General features: G+C 45.8%; 1 protein-coding gene across 11 annotated transcripts in view; it reads left to right on the top strand.

Annotated features, from left to right (window-relative positions):
* The window catches only part of LOC147027994 (testis-specific expressed protein 55-like), a 79,666-nt gene that overhangs the window by 45,789 nt on the left and 15,167 nt on the right, over positions 1–18,710 (top strand). For 4 of the 11 annotated variants that reach the window (XR_015057368.1, XR_015057366.1, XR_015057364.1 and 1 more), the window contains exons 2-3: positions 10,964–11,022; positions 12,697–12,759. Coding sequence is in view for 6 of the 11 variants with exons in the window: in XM_085877907.1 (XP_085734033.1) it covers positions 10,964–11,022; positions 12,697–12,759 (122 nt within the window). In the remaining 5 variants the exon portion in view is untranslated. Of the gene's footprint in view, positions 1–621; positions 730–2,560; positions 2,776–2,899; positions 3,016–8,260; positions 10,070–10,963; positions 11,023–12,696; positions 12,772–18,710 lie in introns of those variants that run through there. The other 7 variants (XM_085877909.1, XM_085877908.1, XR_015057365.1 and 4 more) reach the window with 6 other exon arrangements.

The following is an 18,710-nucleotide window of genomic DNA, read 5'->3' as shown; positions in this document are numbered from 1 at the left end:
CTTTCCCATTCTTCCCTTCAGGCTTTCAAAACAGCTGTTCACCACCACCTCTTATCTTCCCCCATCCAAATCCTCGATCTTTTCTACCCCCGATAATCCACCCAAGCCCACTTCCTTCAATTCTCCTGCTTTCCTTCCTGAAAGTCCCTTTAATGTCCATCTTCCCCTCGCCATGTTCCCCGTCCCATCCCCATCCCTCTCCCTTCCACAGTTCACCTGTGTCTGTTCCCCAATGTTTTGTCCCTTCCACTCCCGCCCCTCTTGTCTCATGCCTCCTTGCTGTGAGTTGTGTGTTAGCTCTCATACGAGCCTCGACCAAGGTATACAAAAAAAAAAAAAAAAAAAAAAAAAAAAGACCTTTTCAGACCTTTCGACATTCACAACATTTTACCTTTACAACTCTTCAGATCTTTGACCTTTACAACTTTTCAGATCTTTGACCTTTACACATTTACATCTCAACCATTTAGACCTCTCATTTACAATCAACGACGACCTTTCATTTTGTACATCCTTCCATTTTGTTGCCACAAAAATTACACCACACAAAACAAGTCCTGACGAGGGTCTGCAATAATTGATTGCTCTTTCTTGTTATTTTGTATTTCACTTTTGAAAAAGACAATGGGAAGAAAAGAAGTTTGAGAATTTTTATTTGGATGTGCCTGAGCAAGTTTGCACGCCACCAAAGGGAGTGGCCATGGCTGATTTCCTCAGGCGACATTGTCAGTAAGTTCTATTGTTACCATTCTTATTCCCACATTTTAAAAGCAAATCTGCAAATATGCTTTCACACCATGGTTCCCAACCTGCTGTCCCTTGATCTGGTGGTTTGTAGAGAAACATAAAGTAATCCTAACACTTTAAATTTATGCAACTTTGTTGCCGCATAAAAAGTGCAGATTCCAGTGGAAGTGCAAGGTCTCCAAGTGAAGAGGGAACATCGACAAATTCTCAGAGTATAACTACGAAAGTACTTTTCTGTCTTGACTCCAAAGGTTCTCTGCACTGAACAGAGGTGCGTCACAATATCGTACATGTTGATCCTCAAACTTTTTAGAGGTTAGAAAGGGATCTGCACACCGTGACAGAGAGAGATTAAATTGGTTTGGTTATCTGATGAGGAGTGAGACAGAGTATGTGGTGAGGTGAGTGATGGAGATGGGACTGCCATGATGAAGGAGATGAAGGCCTAAGACCAGATGGAAGGATGTGGTGGCGAGAGATTTTAAAGTTGTGGGAATGGAAGAAGAATGGGTGACTGACAGGAGGATATGAAGGTCCGTGATGAATTGGCATTGTGACAACCTCAAATAAAATTGGAGAAGCTGAAAAATAAATAAGAAGAGGAAGGGGTCCACACTCCCAAAAATGTTGGGACAAACTGCTCTCGGGAGGTTATGCTATTGCATGTTATCCATTTGTTAGTCAATCCATTTCTGTCAACATTTTAAAATCTTTGAGATAGGATATTCACAAAACATTGCAGAAATCATCATTATGCAGAAACCAGGTTTGCCACTCTCACGTTTGTTTATGCCATTCCCAACATTGTCCTTTTAAGAGGGTAATCCAACATTCAGAATTAATAGAATATTTTCAGTCATTTTCCCAAACACTAACCTTGGAAATTTCGATCAAAAGTGAGAACTTAACTTTTCATTTTGGACCTCATTCAATTGAAAACTTATCAAGCCCATCACCACAATTTCTTTTTTTTTAAGGTCCCATCTTGTGCTCAACAAGATCAGGATCTCATGATGTGTCCTGATTTGTTTGCTAGCCAGACGGAAATGAGTTTAAGAGATGTTATTGTCACGATATATCACCCAGTGCTGAAATGACACCTGTTCACTTCTATCAATGTCCATTCCCCCTGTTTGCATACATTTGTGTTACATTTTTAAAAAATTGACACTTTATGCTGGAGAGTGCGGAACACACCTGCAGACTTGTTACGCTCACATTCCTTCCCCCTTTTCTTTCCTCTCCCATTTTATACTAAGATTGTTTGTCAGTCTGTTTGTGAGCAGGGTGTCTCAAAAAGTTATGTGTTTATTCTGATGAATCTTGGTGAACAGGTTTGGTGTGTGACAAGGACGAATTGATTAGATTTTTGTGACTATCCTGTTCTATATCAGGATACTGGAATTTTTAATTGAATTCTTCACCATTGAGAGATAGGGTCAAAAACTATATATAGCATGATATGTCAAAAAGTCATGGATGGATTTGGACGAAACTTGGTGGACAGGTTGAGTGTGTTGCAAGGACGAATTGAATCGATTTTAGTGAAGATCGAAATTCGAATCTGGATACGAGAATTATTTAATATTTAAAGTGATTCTTCACTATTGAGAGGTCAGACGAAAAACTATATTGTACTCAATAGCATGATATTTCAAAAATGTATTGTGCCCGAAATGTTCTCATGGATCAGTCATTACGTGGCAGAGGTATGCGCTCCACTGAGTGCCCTTCTAGTTTGTGACTGTGTTTTGTAGAGCCAGCAGCATTATTTAATTTTAGCAAATGCCCTTGTTCTTATTTCGGTTTGCAGCCTCTGGTTGCTGGTTGCATCATTTCCTGGAATGCAGCTGTACAGCTGATTCAGTTCCCCTGTTTCCAGTAAGCTGGTACTCATTTTGTCAACTTCAGAAGGATGACAGGCTGAGTCAACCCACCCGGTGTTATTCAATGGGACGACAGGGGCTCAAACTCAAGCCCTCCAACATCTTCAGCCAGCCACCTAAACTATGAAACCAACACCAGGCAGTAAATGACCTAATGCACCAAGTATCTTTGGAATAAATACATTTCAAATTTTAAAGTTTACAAAGGAAGAAAAACGTAATCTGCAGTAAGACACCGACATTTCATGCATTGTGATGTCACACACATTATTACATCACAATAGCGTTTGATTGGACCTCCAACAATAATCCGCAAAAATGGCAGAGAGACAACATCAAGGGATTAGCTCACGGACACAAGAGTGTGACCCAAACAATGAAGGTTTGAAGTGTAGCTTGAACTTTGAGAGATATGTTGTGATACGGTGTATGATTTTTGTGATTGTATATCTTGGTGAAGGTATTGTTTTATCTGAACTTTGTTCGTTTGTGAGCCCCTGCGTGTAAGCTGATGCTGGCAGTTTTATGTTTCAGAAACATTTCTCACCATTATTTTTCACAAACCCAGAAGTGAAGAAATGAATTCTGACCTTGAAGTGCACTGGTGAATATTTTGCAGATTATTGTAACTCTAAAACACACAAGCAGATAGAGGAGCAGTGCTCTTGTTGAGAATGATGATAGATTAAAAGGTTCTTCATACCATCTGCTAAGTTACGTACATTCATCGATAAAATGAGATGTTTACTGGGGATTGATGCTTAATAATGGAGATGGGACATTAGACAGGCACACTGGCCAAAGTGAAATCGCATAGCTATAGTTCAAAGTCGATGAGGATTCTAAGTGAGCAGAACTCTCCATCACACAAACCTCCATGAGCCACTGTGGGTGGACCAACCATAAGAAGGCTTAACAACAAGTCAAGGAACTGAGAACATGGAATTCATTGGCCTGACATAACAACACCTGACAGAAACCAGTTAAACATGGTTCAGTTATTGCATTTTATCATGCACAGTCCAAGATTCTGCAAAACTAAATAGGATTGATATTTGTTCATTTTGGTGAGCTATATACTGATTTAACTCAATATTTTATGCATCAACTGCACTCTGTAAGCAGAGAAGTGTTTAACAACACAGGAGGTGGTGTGACTGACATTTCAAAAGTGGAAAATGTGAGGGGAGGGAGAATTTATATCGTGACTAGAATGTACCAGCGGTGCTCAGTGTTACCCGGTCAATTTATTCGACCCCTGACCGCTAAGAAGGGTGTTGGTGTGACACACCAATGAGACATATGGTTGGATGCAGAATGGGAAGATGCACATTTTGGATTTGGTTTGAAGTCGATACGACCATTTTAGCGGACGTTTTTGCAAAAATAAGAATTTCGGTTTTTCGGTGACCTTGACCTTGACCTTGCACCTAGATTCACCAAAAACGACAAGTGTCTAAGTTGGATCATGGCCGACGTCTGTACCCAGTTTGGTCATGATCGCTGGAATGGTGTGGCTGCTACAGGGTAAACAAACAGACAGACACACAGAATGACACACACAACCGACCAACATAATTGCCGAAATCCGAAGGATTCCGGCAATTAACAGACAGACAGGGGTGAACACATAATCTCCTTCAACCTTCGGTGGTGGAGGTAACAAGGAAGATAATTTATAAATTTCATAAATAAGAGATGACATTCCTCATCCTTCAGACAGGCAGGCTGCAGGCTCTTCCTACTCTTCAGACCTTGACAAAATCACAAACCAGTCAAACACTTTGAACATGTCTTTTAACCATGAGAAATCTCGCACTCTCATTCTCTGAGAAGATCATCTGGCAAACCCTCCCACCTACTTTCTAAAGTTCTTCTTGAGCGTAGTTCAGTCATTCAAACTACTGGGTCTCACTATCAGCAATGATCTTTCTTGCACAAAGCACATTTCAAAGTTAGCCTCCAAAGCCAGTCTGGACATCCTCTGTCTTACAAAGTTCTTCCTTAGCAAACCTGAATCCTATCCACCGACAAGGCCTTCATTTGCAATTTGATGGAGTACTGCTCTGTCTTCTGGGCTGGCTTCCCAGCCTGTCACCTTGCTCAGCTTGATGCCGAAGAAACCAAGGCCTTTAAGATTATTGGAGTCTCCTGCATTGAGGCTGAGACTGCTGCCTACCAATCTGAGGGGTGACACATGGTACGGTAGAGGGTGGAATCATCAGCAAAAGATGCAGAGGATTTTCCTGAGTCAGAGAGATCATTGATGAAGATCAAGAGGAGGATTGGGCCCAGAACACTACCTTCGGGCACTCCAGCCTGAACAGTGAGAAGGAGACGACAGGATTCCGTTGAGAGCCACACGTTGGCTACAATAGTAAAGTAGCCTGGTGTTGGCTCAGTGGTTCTTTGGGTGGCGGCTTGGGATCCTCGGGTCCTGAGTTCAACCCCCGTCGGCCGCTGAATTAATACACCAGGGGGTTGACTCAGCCTGTCATCCTTCCGAGGTCGGCAAAATGAGTACTACTTCCAGTGTGTGTACTGGTAGAGGGGCACTGCATCAGCGACACAGTCGCGCTTCAATAAATGATAGCTACCCCGGCAGCTAAACTGCCATACGACCACCAGAGTAAAGGAAGTCAGTAAGCAATGTGTGGAGTTGGCTTTGGATACCATAGGCAGAGAGTTTAGAGAGAAAGGCAGGATGCCAGACTGTATCAAAAGGATGAGAAATGTCCAGAGAGAAGGAAGACCCTGGTCTCATGTGAGATATTGAGGGCCTCTATCCCTTGTTGAGTGAATTTAAGCAGAATATCCAAGGTGAAGTGACCTGGTCTGAAACCAAATTGGTGATATGAGATAAGGTTGTTGGAGAAAAGAAAGGATTTCATATCTACTGTAATGAGACATGTATCTACTGTAATATCTACTGTAATCATATCTACATGTAATGAGACATGAGACATTCCATGACCTTACTGATGATTGGAAGTAAGCTGATAGGTCTGTTGTGAAGGGGATCAGTTTTTGCACCTTTTTACCTCCACCACCAAAGGTGAAGGAGGTTAAGTTTTCGCCCCTTTCTGTCTGTTTGTCTGTTTGTCTGTGTACAGGATATCTCAAAATGTTGTGGACGTATCCAGATGACATTTTAGGGATAGGCTGGGTGTGTGACAAGGACGGACCGATTAGATTTAGGTGAAGATCCGGATCCGGATCCGGATCTGATAATTTTTACTTGATTCTTCACCATTGAGTGATGGGGCCAAAAACGATATATTGTTGCGAATCTGGAAACCATTCGCCTTCACACATACAGTTGACCCAAACTTTAGTTTTTTTGTTAAGTATATGTGGATAGTTAGAACCTCTCCCTATGTCTAATGGGAATTTCATGTGTGCGCTGCGAGTTTTTTCTCGTTAGTCTTCTGCATTAAATCCCCCTCCACTCCTTCAGCACCATTACGCACGTGTTCGAGGCCTCGTCCAATCGGGGGTGAGATCACCTCAGGGCCGACCCTGCCCCAGCCAGATGGAATGTTCCCCTCGTCCAATCGGGGGTGAGATCACCTCAGGGCCAACTCCACCCCAGCAAGATAGAATATTCCCCTCATCCAATCGGGGGTGAGATCACCTCAGGGCCAACTCCGCCCCAGCCAGATGGAATGTTCCCCTCGTCCAATCGGGGGTGAGATCACCTCAGGGCCAACTCCACCCCAGCAAGATAGAATATTCCCCTCATCCAATCGGGGGTGAGATCACCTCAGGGCCAACTCCACCCCAGCAAGATAGAATATTCCCCTCGTCCAATCGGGGGTGAGATCACCTCAGGGCCAACTCCGCCCCAGCAAGATGGAATGTTCACCTCGTCCAATGAGGGGAGGACACCGATCGCCCGACGCCCCCTGACCAATCAGGAGGCGAGTTACCTCAGAGCGGATCCCTCCACCCGCCCAAGGGGAGGGATAAGAAATGTGGCAAGCTGTTTCAGCGGGGTCTGCGGTCTTGCGGTCTTTTTGGAGGTTCCTTGGTGGTCGGTGGTCGTGTTGGTGCTCATGGTGGCGGTGGTCATGGCGGAGGTGTTTTGTGGTGCTCGTGTTGTCGATAGTCGTTCGTGGCAGCCAGGATCGTGGGCTCGTTGGATTCTGGGTCGTGGGTACGAGTCCCACCGTGGTGGGTTATGTTGGAGCACTCGAGCTGGGATCCCCGTTCCCGTCCACAGACTCCGAGCTCCACAACTGCGAGTTGGTGAAACCGCACGAGGTGGCCAGGTACCCGGTTAGACTCTGACCCTCAGCTCGGCTTCCATCCTGAGCTGAAGGGCCGAATAAAGACCCACGGGGTCCATTTCTTTTTGGGTGTGTGTGTCTGTCTGTGGCCAGTCTGATAAGTAGAAATCGTTCAAGTGATTGCCATTGTACATTTGCCTGCATTATTTATTCGAGATCAAGTCTGCTCTGTCTTTCCCTCCCTCTTACCTTGTAAATAAATAACTGTTAAATGTTCCAGTTCGTTGTCTGTGCTTTCTTTCATTGACCCAGTGTGGTTTGGGCTTGAGAATTAGGGAGGCCGATTGTGCCGTAAATTGTCATTTGGGCCGGCGCGGCTTTGGTATTTCCTGCTCAGTTCTGCCGGATCTGAGTCGGTAACAGCGACTCGGTTCAGACAAAGTCGGCCGAGGGTGTGGTTTTCCCGGTAGCTAGACCGCGCGGCTACTTAGGTAAATTGGAATTAGACAAAAAGACCCTAACCATGCGGTCAAAATATTGGCATCCATGGTCCATTAAGCGACCCGTCGACTTCGGAGTTATCCGGAGTGACGACCTTCAATTCTGGTGTTCGGTGGGAGATGGCCCAACTGCTCCATCTAGCGGTCGTCCTCGCCACCGAACCCAGCACCACAACAATATAGCATGATATTTCAAAAATGTATTGGGCCCGATATGTTCTCATGGATCAGGTATTACATGGTGGAGACATGTGCTCTACCAAGTGCCCTTCTAGTTATGTAATGCAGTGATGTTGACTGATTTCCAAGCAGATGGAAGATGACCTTGCGCAAATGACAGAGTAAAAAGGGCAGAGAAAGGATGTGCAAGAGCAGCAGAGCAGGTTTTTATGACGCACGAGCTGATGCCATCTGGGCCAGTAGCAGAGTTCGATTCAAGGGTTGAAAGATCCTTCAAAACAAATAAAGATTTCAACCCTTCTTCTCATCATTGCAACCAACAACCCTCTCCCCTTGCCCACCTTAATTTATGGATACATAAAATGACAGGTTTCTTTTGGCTAGATGGGCAGTTGTGTTATGTGGTAAAAATATTGGATATTTATCTCCACCACTGAAGGTGGGTGGAAGTTATGTATTCACTCCTGTTTGTCAGTCTGTCTGTGAGAAGGACATCCTTCCTCCATGGGATGGGAAGAGACTGCTTCATTTTTACCCTCACCGGAGTAGAGGGCATTGCATTTGGATCCGTTTGTTACTTGTGAAATTCGACGATTTATCAAGAACTGTGCAGCATATTGGTTGGTCAAATGCATTATCCCAATATTTATTTCTTTGTGTGTTAATCACCTACAGATCACAATTTCAAACCAATATTCACGTAACTTCACCACCTGGAAGATTTCGTCACAAGCAAAAAGCCTATTTTTTGAGGTCAAAAGGTCAAAAAGTCAACAGAGGCCCAAGGTCAACAACTTTGTCTAATTTCTAAAATGCTCAATTTTCATCTGATTGACTTGAAATTTGAACAGGAATTGCACATCATTTCGCTGAATTCAATCACCAATTATTTTTGAAATCAACATTAGCCAAAAGGTCAACATAGTCCAAAGGTCAACATAGCCCAAAGGTCAACAACTTATGTGAGATTTCTAAAATCATCAATTTTCATGTGATTGACTTCAAAATTGAAGAATATTTATATTTCATGTCATTGAATTCAACCAGCCAATTATTTTTGATGTCAACAGAGAGCAAAAGGTCAACATAGACCAAAGGTCAACAAGTTTGGTGAAAATTCTAAAATCCTCAATTCTCATCCCATTGGCTTTAAATTTGAAAATTATTTTAGTATCAGGTCATTGAATTCAACAAACAAGTATTTTTGAGGTCAACATAGGCTAAAAGGTCAACATAGACCGAATTTCTAAAATTGTCAATTTTCATCTGACTTGAAATTTGAAGAGGAGTTGTATGTTTGGTCATTGATTATTGCAAAACCACGAATTATTTTTGAGGTCTAAAGGAGAAACGGTCAGCATAGACAAAGTTAGAGCCTTAATACCATTTAAGACCCCGAAGATCCTTTCAAACCCTAACTCCCTTCCGTCCTTTTAGAACCCAAAAACTATTAAAGACCATTTAGACCCCCTAATACATTTTAAGACTCGTTGGACCACTAAGACACTGAAGACCCTTTAAAACACGAACACCCTTGAAGACCTTGAAGACCCCTAAAACACTTTTGATTCCAAAGAGCCTTTACACCCCTAAGTCCCTTTAGATCCTGAAACCCATTAAGACCCTATAGACCCTTTGGACCCCTAACACCTTTTTTAGAACCTTGACACCCCGAAGGCTCTTGAAGACCCTATAGACCCTGATAACCATTTATAACCCTTTGACCTCTAAGACCCTTTAGATCCTCTATAACCCTTTAGAACCCCAAAGACCCATAGACTCCTTTCTACCCTTTAGACCTTCACACATGCCACACCTTTTATAACCCTGCAGACCCCTTTGACCTTTTAACCCTTTTTAGACATTTTAAGACCCTTTTGACCTTTTCAGACCTTTTGACCTTCACATCATTTTACCTTTACAACTTTTCAGATCCTTGGCCTTTACACATTTACAACTCGACCATTTAGATCTCTCATTTGCAATCAACGACGACCTTTCATTTTGTACATCCTTCCATTTATTTACCACAACAAAATACACCACACAAAACAAGTCCTGGTGAGGGTCTGCAATCATTGATTGCTCTTTCTTGTTGTTTTGTATTTTACTTTTGAAAAAAGACAATGGAAAGAAAATCAGAATGAGAAAGCAGACACCATTTTTATTGGAATGTGCCTGAGCAAGTTTGCATGCCACCAAAGGGAGTGGCCATGGCTGATTTCCTCAGGCAACATTGTCAGGAAGTTATATTGTTACCATTCTTATTCCCACATTTTAAAAGCAAATCTGCAAATATGCTTTCACACCATGGTTCCCAACCTGCTGTCCCTTGATCTGGTGGTTTGTAGAGAAACCTAAAGTAATCCGAACACTTTAAATTTATGCAACTTTGTTGTCGCCTCAAAAGTGCAGCTTCCAGTGGAAGTGCAAGGTCTCGAGGTGAAGCGGGAACATCGACAAATTCTCAGAGTATAACTACGAAAGTACTTTTCTTGACTCCAAAGGACCTCTGCACTGAACAGAGGTGCGTCACAATATCGTACATGTTGATCCTCAAACCTTTTTGGAGGTTCGAAAGGGATCTGCACACCGAGACAGAGAGAGATTTAATTGGTTTGGTTATCTGATGAGGAGTGAGACAGAGTATGTGGTGAGGTGAGTAATGGAGATGGGACTGCTACGATGAAGGAGAAGAAGGCCAAAGACCAGATGGAAGGATGTGGTCGCGAGATATTTTAAAGTTGTGGGAATGGAAGAAGAATGGGCGCCGAACAGGAGGATATGAAGGACCGTGATGAATTGGCATTGCGACAACCTCAAATAAAATTGGAGAAGCCGAAAAAGAAATAAGAAGACGAAAGGGTCCACACTCCCAAAAATGTTGGGACAAACTGCTCTCGGGAGGTTATGCTATTGCATGTTATCCATTTGTTCGTCAATCCATTTCTGTCAACATTTAAAAATCTTTGAGATAGGATATTCACAAAACATTGCAGAAATCATCATTATGCAGAAACCAGAGTTGCCACTCTCACGTTTGTTTATGCCATTCCCAACATTGTTATTTTAAGAGGATAATCCAATGCTCAGAATTAATATATTATTAAGTAGCATGGTGTGTCCTGATTTGTTTGGCTAGTCAGAGGGAAATGAGATCTCATTGTCACTATATATATATATATATATATATATATATATATATATATATATATATATATATATATATATATATATATATATATATATATATATATAATCACTTGTATGAATGCCTATTCTACCTGTTTGCATAAATTTGTGTTGCATTTTTTAAATTATGTCACTTAATGCTCGAGAGTGTGGACTGTGGAACACACCTGCAGACTTGTTGCACTCACCTTCCTGCCCCCTATTCTTTCCTCTCCCATTTTATACTTAGATGGCCAAGAAATTGTGATGCGCTATATGGAAAAACATGAAATCTTCCAACTGTTTCTGGTAAGTAAATGGATAATTGAAAAATTAATATAAAAATTTCAATTCACTATATAGTAAACGAGCAAGACCAATTAATCGACCTGTTTGCCAAACATTTGGACAGGAGAAGGAAAAGAAGAGAAATTCACCCGTGTATAGAATGCTTTAATAATCCCAACACACCCACCCCTCCCCCCTTTTCCATATTCATGTCCCGCTCCCCACCCCCTCCCCCCATTCGTCCTGATGTCATTTCCTGCAACAAACTTCTCATTAAATAGGATGACAGACTTTGACAGGCCCCACCGTTTTTGTTTTTAGGGGGGGGGGGGGGAGGGAAGGAGGCCAAATTTACCCACAAGAAGAGTGCTTTAACCTCAGCATTGCCCACGTAAAACAGGAAGTTTAATCATCTCTGCCACCACCACCGCGTAGCGCTACATGGTGCACATTTACACGGATAATTTACGCCCCCAACCCTGTGTGAGGCCAAAGCCACAGAGCCTATTTCACCCCCCACACAAATTGTATTTGTACCACTCCTTCAAAAATGTAGCCATGCAGAAGGAACAGAGAGAGAGAGAGAGAGAGAGAGAGAGAGAGAGAGAGAGAGAGAGAGAGAGAGAGAGAGAGAGAGAGAGAGAGAGAGAGAGAGAGAGAGAGAGAGAGAGAGAGAGAGAGAGAGAGAGAGAGAGAGAGAGAGAGAGAGAGAGAGAGAGAGAGAGAGAGAGAGAGAGAGAGAGAGATATATATATATATATATATATATATATATATATATATATATATATATATATATATATATATATATATATCGCTTGACAATCGCCACGATCTCTGTTTCTCCACGCTCGTCCCGACAACCACCCTCTCCCTCTTTAGGAGGGAGGGGCTTCTTCTCCTGGCCACTCATCTCCTGATTGGTCGGACCCATTGCGTGATTCCCTGGCCGTCTCCCATTGGACAGGCCCACGGTAGGCGGGGCAACTCCCACCCTTCTGGGTGGAGTCCCGATTGGAGGCGTTTGTAGCTCCGCCTACCTCCTCACCTCCGACCACGTGCCTAATGGCGATGGTGTTGAGTGGGGGGCGGGGCAGGTGAGATGCCCGCTCCTTGCCGATTGGCCAAAGAGGGATGCCATGCCCATGTTAAACTCCGCCCACGCACACGCTTGCTCACCAGCGAGCAAAGAGCATGGACAATGCCGAAAGCAGAGAGTTGTTGGGGTCGTTGTTTGGGAGGTAAAATCCTCACTATAAAATAACTCTGCAGCACACGTTCAATTAATTTCCATTAGACTAGGGTCGGGACTCTAACTAGAAACACATACTTACCGATATAACTGATCTATTCGGACTCTGGCTGTTGTGTGCTCATGGCTGCCAGATTCGTAACAATATAAGGTACCAGAATGATACTTTTACAAGATTATAAAAAGTGTCTTTTCGTGGATTAACGAGTATTTGAGAGTTCACTTTACGTGCTGACCATCTTGTATTTTGGACCAACTGTCTCAGCTCGATGAATTGTAAACCCATGGGGAAGAGACATAATTCACATGTCATAAGGAAGGAAAATGAATGTCACATATGGTACACCTACTTATAAATGTAAAAAAAAAAAAGACCCTATATTTACCCAGTTTTGATCACTTACTGTAACTATTGTGTGTTGTTTTTGTTCAAATTTCCACAGCAAATCACAGAAACCTTGCTGAGTGAACAGCCAGATGACCCCCTCAAGAACATTCTGGAGCAGGTGAGTCAGCAGGTAAGGGGAGATTAGATTAGGTTGAACACCAGTGTTTGATTTTTTTTTTAATTCCAGGGCTTAAGCAAAGGCATTTAGACGTTTATGCAATCTTCTTGTGGATATATAGTTCAAACATTGAAAACATTAATTGTTTTGTCGAACCTTAGACTTCCGGTTCTGGGTTTGGAGCATTGGCAGGTCTCCTTGGGGGCTCCCTGCTGATGATCTCAAAGTTAAGTTTCTGGTCATTATCTGTCCCGTTTAAACTGTTTATTTTCTCACCTCCATGTTACTGTGTGTTCCGAATTCGGTTTTGTTTCAAAAATCGTGGTATTTTCTGAGATTTTGTCGAACTTGTTCTTACTGGGTGCTTGAGGCCTATCCTTGAGGCTTGAGGCATTACCCTTTGTTCCCCTCGGTGTACGATCGTGTTTATTTGTATTTTCTCTCCATTATCTTCAATTTCTATCTTTCCCACTTTCTTAACGTCCCCCATCCCAACAAATCACTATTTCTTATCTAAAAAAAAAATAAAAAATAAAAAACCCAACCTTTCTCCGATTCTTCTTCTTCTTCTTCTTCTTCTTCTTCTTCTTCTTCATCTCCTCTTCTTCTTCTTCTTCCTCTATTTTTTCAACAACACTTCCATGACCTAATCTGTTGAAAACTCTCTCAAACATTAATAATAATAACAAAAACAATCTCTTATAATGCTTCATCTTCCTCTTTCACACGTGTGGTACTCTTTACTGTATCAGAATGCACAACTCTTATGCGATTTAAACTGACTGCTCTCCCTTCGACTTTTCCTTCATACCTTGCCGAAAAAATCCAACTGTTACAGCGTTTCTTCACTCCATTCTCTGAATTCACCTTTATTGCATCCCTCAAGAAATGTGTTTAATCGCATAACTGAACTAAAACTTTTAAAAACCCCAGTTTCCTATGAATGTTCGCTTTCCTTCAACCATTCTCTTTTTCCAACTTCAATGCCAACTCACTCCTCTCACTCTTTACTCTCAAAGCAACCATCCCACTCTTCTCCCTCCAAGCCTCCCTCTCACCTCTCTCAAAAACTCCCCCCTCACCTTTCACCCACCATTCATCCCCCTCACTCATCCTTCCCAAAGTTGCCCCCCCCTCCCATCCACAAAGCTGCCTCCTTCCACTGCCCTCTCACCTCCATCTCTTCACTCTGTGGTGTACTGATAGAAGATGCTTAGCAGGCAGACATGAGCGGGGGAACAGTCGAGCCGGGCTGTGTTGCACAAGCGCGAGCGCGGGCGTACTTTGCCCGCGGCTCTCCTTTATTACGTACTCCGCACACTCACACGCCGAGCGACTACTGCATTCCTACAACGCCTCAGGCGGCGCGCACTCCTTATATTCCTGGCAGACACGATGACCACGACGACCCCTCCTCCCATAATCATGCCCCGCCCTGCATGCCCGCAGGCTATACCACACTCCTCCCTCCTAAAAGTATGATTATTAAATGATCACCATCATAATAAGCATAAACAGCACGAAGTACTACGGTCTAACAGTAGACAAGGTACAAAAAAGAAAACAGCGAAGTATAACAGCACATCACATCATACAACGTGTGAAGCGAGCTACTGGAGCAGCACAGCAGCACTACACAGCGAAAACGCCCCAGGCGGCTCATGCTTACAAGGCCCTTGGCGAGGTCGCGGCGACCTCCCGACCTCCCCCGGCACCATCAAACGCCTCCGGCCCATAAGGCGGCACCTCTTCCCCAGCCAGACCTGAAACAGATAAACCTTTCGAGGCCGGACCCCCGCTGTCTGGAACCCGCGGCGCCACCGCCAGACCCGACCGACCTTGGTGGGGGCGCTGAACAGCGCCCTTGGCTGGAAGCAACAACACTCCCCAATACCCCACGCACCATAATCAGTTGAGATTCCACCGCAAGGCCAAAACGGCCTTGAGCGCACCCAGAGGGCCGCGCCCCAGGTGCCAGGCACGTCTGACCTTGCTGAAAGCAGAGGTGGGGGTAACGCCGACCAGCGCACGAGTCCCGGCTCCGAGTCGATCTCCGAGACCCCCATGGCCGTTAGACGGTCGCAACTCCATTCAAAGCATACTCCAACCATAGGCTCGTCATAAATCAATAGGAATAACATTTGAACCATTGCAAACTCATTTTTCCGTACAGCGCGTTCTTTTGATAAAATCCCAGCACCTGACAAAACAACTACCCATGGCCTGGGGCAACTGGAGGCCAATAAACCCTCTTTATTCGCCTCCACCTCTCCCAAAGCCCCCACATCACATTGATCATAATACAAATCCCATCGATTGATCTCCACCAAACCCACTCTCACACGGGAACTGCTGGCATTTATTTCAACAACGTTAAACCACATCACTCGAGCAATGAAAAACAAATATGCAATGAACAGCAACCCACAACGCACATCACGAGTCCGCCTCTTGGTTGTTGCCTCGATGTTGTGACTCGTGACTTCCTTTAACGCCACGGGCTCACCGCAACCCGTTGAAGCTGCTCGAACAACACCGCACCTCGCACCATGCACGCAGCCGACGCGCGAGTGCCCATCGCGAGAGCTGGCACGGCTCCTGCTGCTCCCGAACCGCACACCGCCGTTGCAGGCAGCAACGAATGGCCGCTCCCGTTGCATCGACGCGGCTCCCGCCGCCAGAACCTCGCCCTCGGTACTCGACGAAAGCATCGAAGAGAGCACCGGCACATCTGGAGGTACGAACTGGAGATCCAGCCCGAGGTGCGCCAGCCAGTCCCGACCCAAAAGGACGGGCCCCTCCCCTCGCACCACAAACACCGTGAGTAGGGCGCTTCGCCCCCGGTAAAGCACCGAGACGTCGGGCGCTGCAAGCGGCGCAACCGCTTTGCCGGTTTACGCGCGCGATGCGCGGGCAGCACGAGTGGACTCAATTCGACACCCGATCAGTGCCCCGATCACTTCGACATTCACTGGCATCGGTCCTGTCACCGTAGGACCAACTGAAACCAGGTTCAACATGGGCAGCATCTCCCGCTCTGGGTCGCTGGAATCTCCGTGCTCAGGCTGCAAAACTCGACCCGGGGCATTACCGTGCACGCCATGCACCGAACACCATACCGGCGGTAGGTCTTGACCCGGGACGGAAGGATCGCTTCGCACACCGCCATCTATGACTGTAACGATGGGCGATGACCCTCGGCCCACACACCGTAGACGACCTCGAGTGCTCAGACCGCCGTCCGAGTGATTGCATTGCAACACTCGCCCACGACCCGCGCCGCAGACCGTGCACATGGCCGTGCGTGCGTGCCTGGCACATCGCGCTGACCTCCGGACCATCTGTTGCGCACCGACCATCGAGACCCCGGACATTCCTCAGAGCTTGCGCGACGTCCAACGCCGCGTTCGAGCCGAACCGCGTGTCCTCGTTCTTTAGCCGTGGCTTTGCAGAAATAATTCCCCCGATTTGTCGTACCTCAATAAAACGAACACTGAGCGCGGCCGTTGCCCACTCGGCGTGGCCGAAGTCGATTCCGACGAAGGCGGGCACGCGTTCGTGCGCCGTGCACCGACCTTCTGCCATGCTCGTGCTGGCGAGACCCTTGGCTCCGTAGCCTGGAACCGCACGGGTTATTCGCTGCCGCCCTGCACACGCCGATCCGAAGATCCTCGTCAGCCAACTGTGGTGTACTGATAGAAGATGCTTAGCAGGCAGACACGAGCGGGGGAACAGTCGAGCCGGGCTGTGTTGCACAAGCGCGAGCGCGGGCATACTTTGCCTGCGGCTCTCCTTTATTACGTACTCCGCACACTCACACGCCGAGCGACTACTGCATTCCTACAACGCCTCAGGCGGCGCGCACCCCTTATATTCCTGGCAGACACGATGACCACGACGACCCCTCCTCCCATCATCATGCCCCGCCCTGCATGCCCGCAGGCTATACCACACACTCCACCTCCTCAAATCCTCAACTGCCTTCTTCCTCCTCTCTTGTCCCCCCTCTCCCCCAACACCACAGAGCCTTTTCTCCTCCTCATTCGGCCCCTCCCCTAGCTATTCTGCAATCCCCCACACTCTTTCAACAACACTCCTTACCTCCCCCCCTCGTCCCTTGTCCTACCCTCCCCTCCCCCCACCCCCTGCACCCAAAGCCTCCTCCCCTACTTCTTCATTAAAAGTATGGACCTCAAATATCCGGGGCCTTCGCTCAAACCTCTCAGATCTCTCCATACAGGTTGCCACTGACAAACCAGACATAATCTGCAGAACCAAAACTTTCCTCCCCCAGGACGTGTCTGACTCCCAAGTATCTCTCCCTGGTTAATCCCTCCTATGGTATGACAGACCTGAGCCTCGTCCTGGTGGAGGTGTTGCTCTCTTCATCAAAGACTCTATTCCTCACTCTCCATGCATTGCCCTCACTCCCCCACACCCCCAGGAATACCTCTGGCTACGGCTTCTCCTCGACTCCCGCCTCATGTTTATATGTGTACTGTACCGTCCACCAAACAGTGATGACTCCATCTACACCTCACTATCTGAAAACATGGACCAACTTCTTTCTTCTCATCCAAACTCTCTCTTCCTCATATGTGGCGACTTCAATTGTCATCATGCCAGTTGGCTAGGTGTGGGTACCTCTCTCACCTGTCATGGCACCTCAGCAAAAGCTTTCTGCGACTCATTGGGACTGACTCAATCGGTCAACTTCCCAACCCGGATCTCAACCAATGGTACTCCATCTCTTCTGGATCTGATTTTGACAAATTTCCCTGACAATATCTGCTGCTCTTTCTCCGCTGCAATCGATTCTTCTGACCACATCCTTGTCAAAGTGGACATCTCTCTGGCTATTATCAGAGAACCATCTCACCGCTGTCGAGTCTGGCATTTCACTCAAGCCAACTGGCAGGGTCTCCAAGCAGCCCTCAAACTTATAGACTGGTCTCCTATCTCTACTTTCTCCAACATCAACTCATCCTGGGAATTCTTTCAAAGAAACTTGCTCTCCCTCATGCACAGATTTATCCCCTCTCGTCTTCAGTTGTCCTACCCTTCCTCCCGTCCTTGGTTCACTGAAGCCTGTGTTGAGGCAGTTGTCCTGAAACAACTTGCCTTTGCCTCATGGAAAGCAAACCCAACTGAGGGCAATCTCAGTTCCTTCCATAAAGCTCAGAACAAGTGTGTATCTACACTCAGGAGAGCCAGAAAACAACATCTTTCTCATCTTAAGTCTGAACTCTCAAACCTCTCTCTCTCCTCAAAATCCTGGTGGCGTTTAATCAAATCTGTTTCTGGTGTATGTTCCCCCTCCATCCCTTCCCTTACCTCAAATGGCCGCACTGCTGATACCACACGTGATAAAGCTGAATGTCTAAACTCGGTGTTTTCAGCTAAATCTTGTGTCCTAAACCCATCATTTTCTCTACCCACTTTACCCAGTCGCACCCAACTGTCCCTGGACTCTGTATCCTTTTCTCCTGACAAGGTGGAGAGCTTGCTTTCAAACCTCGAGTCAGATTCTGCAACCGGTCCAGACGGCATCAGCCCACGTGTCCTCAAAGCCTGCTCTTCTGCTCTTGCTCACCCTCTCTCTGTTCTATTCACCCTCTCATTTGCCCAAGGTCATCTGCCATCTGCTTGGAAATCTGCTAACATCACTGCCCTGCATAAAAAGGTGCAAAAACAGATCCCTGTAACTACAGACCAATCAGCCTTCTCCCAATCATCAGCTAGATTATGGAATCCATCACTGCTTCAGACATGAAATCCTTCCTCTTCGCCAATGGGTTGATTTCCAATCATCAATTTGGTTTCAGACCAGGTCACTCTACCCTGGATATGCTGCTTCTGCTCTCCCATCAATGGGTGGAGGTCCTCAATGCCAGACAGGAAATCCGAGCCGTATCCCTGGACATATCACGTGCTTTTGACACAGTCTGGCA

This window comes from Eptatretus burgeri, chromosome 4 (genome assembly GCF_056783735.1).
Source record: "Eptatretus burgeri isolate ZD-2024b chromosome 4, Ebu_testis_v1, whole genome shotgun sequence".
Lineage (NCBI taxonomy): Eukaryota > Metazoa > Chordata > Myxini > Myxiniformes > Myxinidae > Eptatretus > Eptatretus burgeri.
This window is presented reverse-complemented; position numbering and strand designations above follow the sequence as displayed.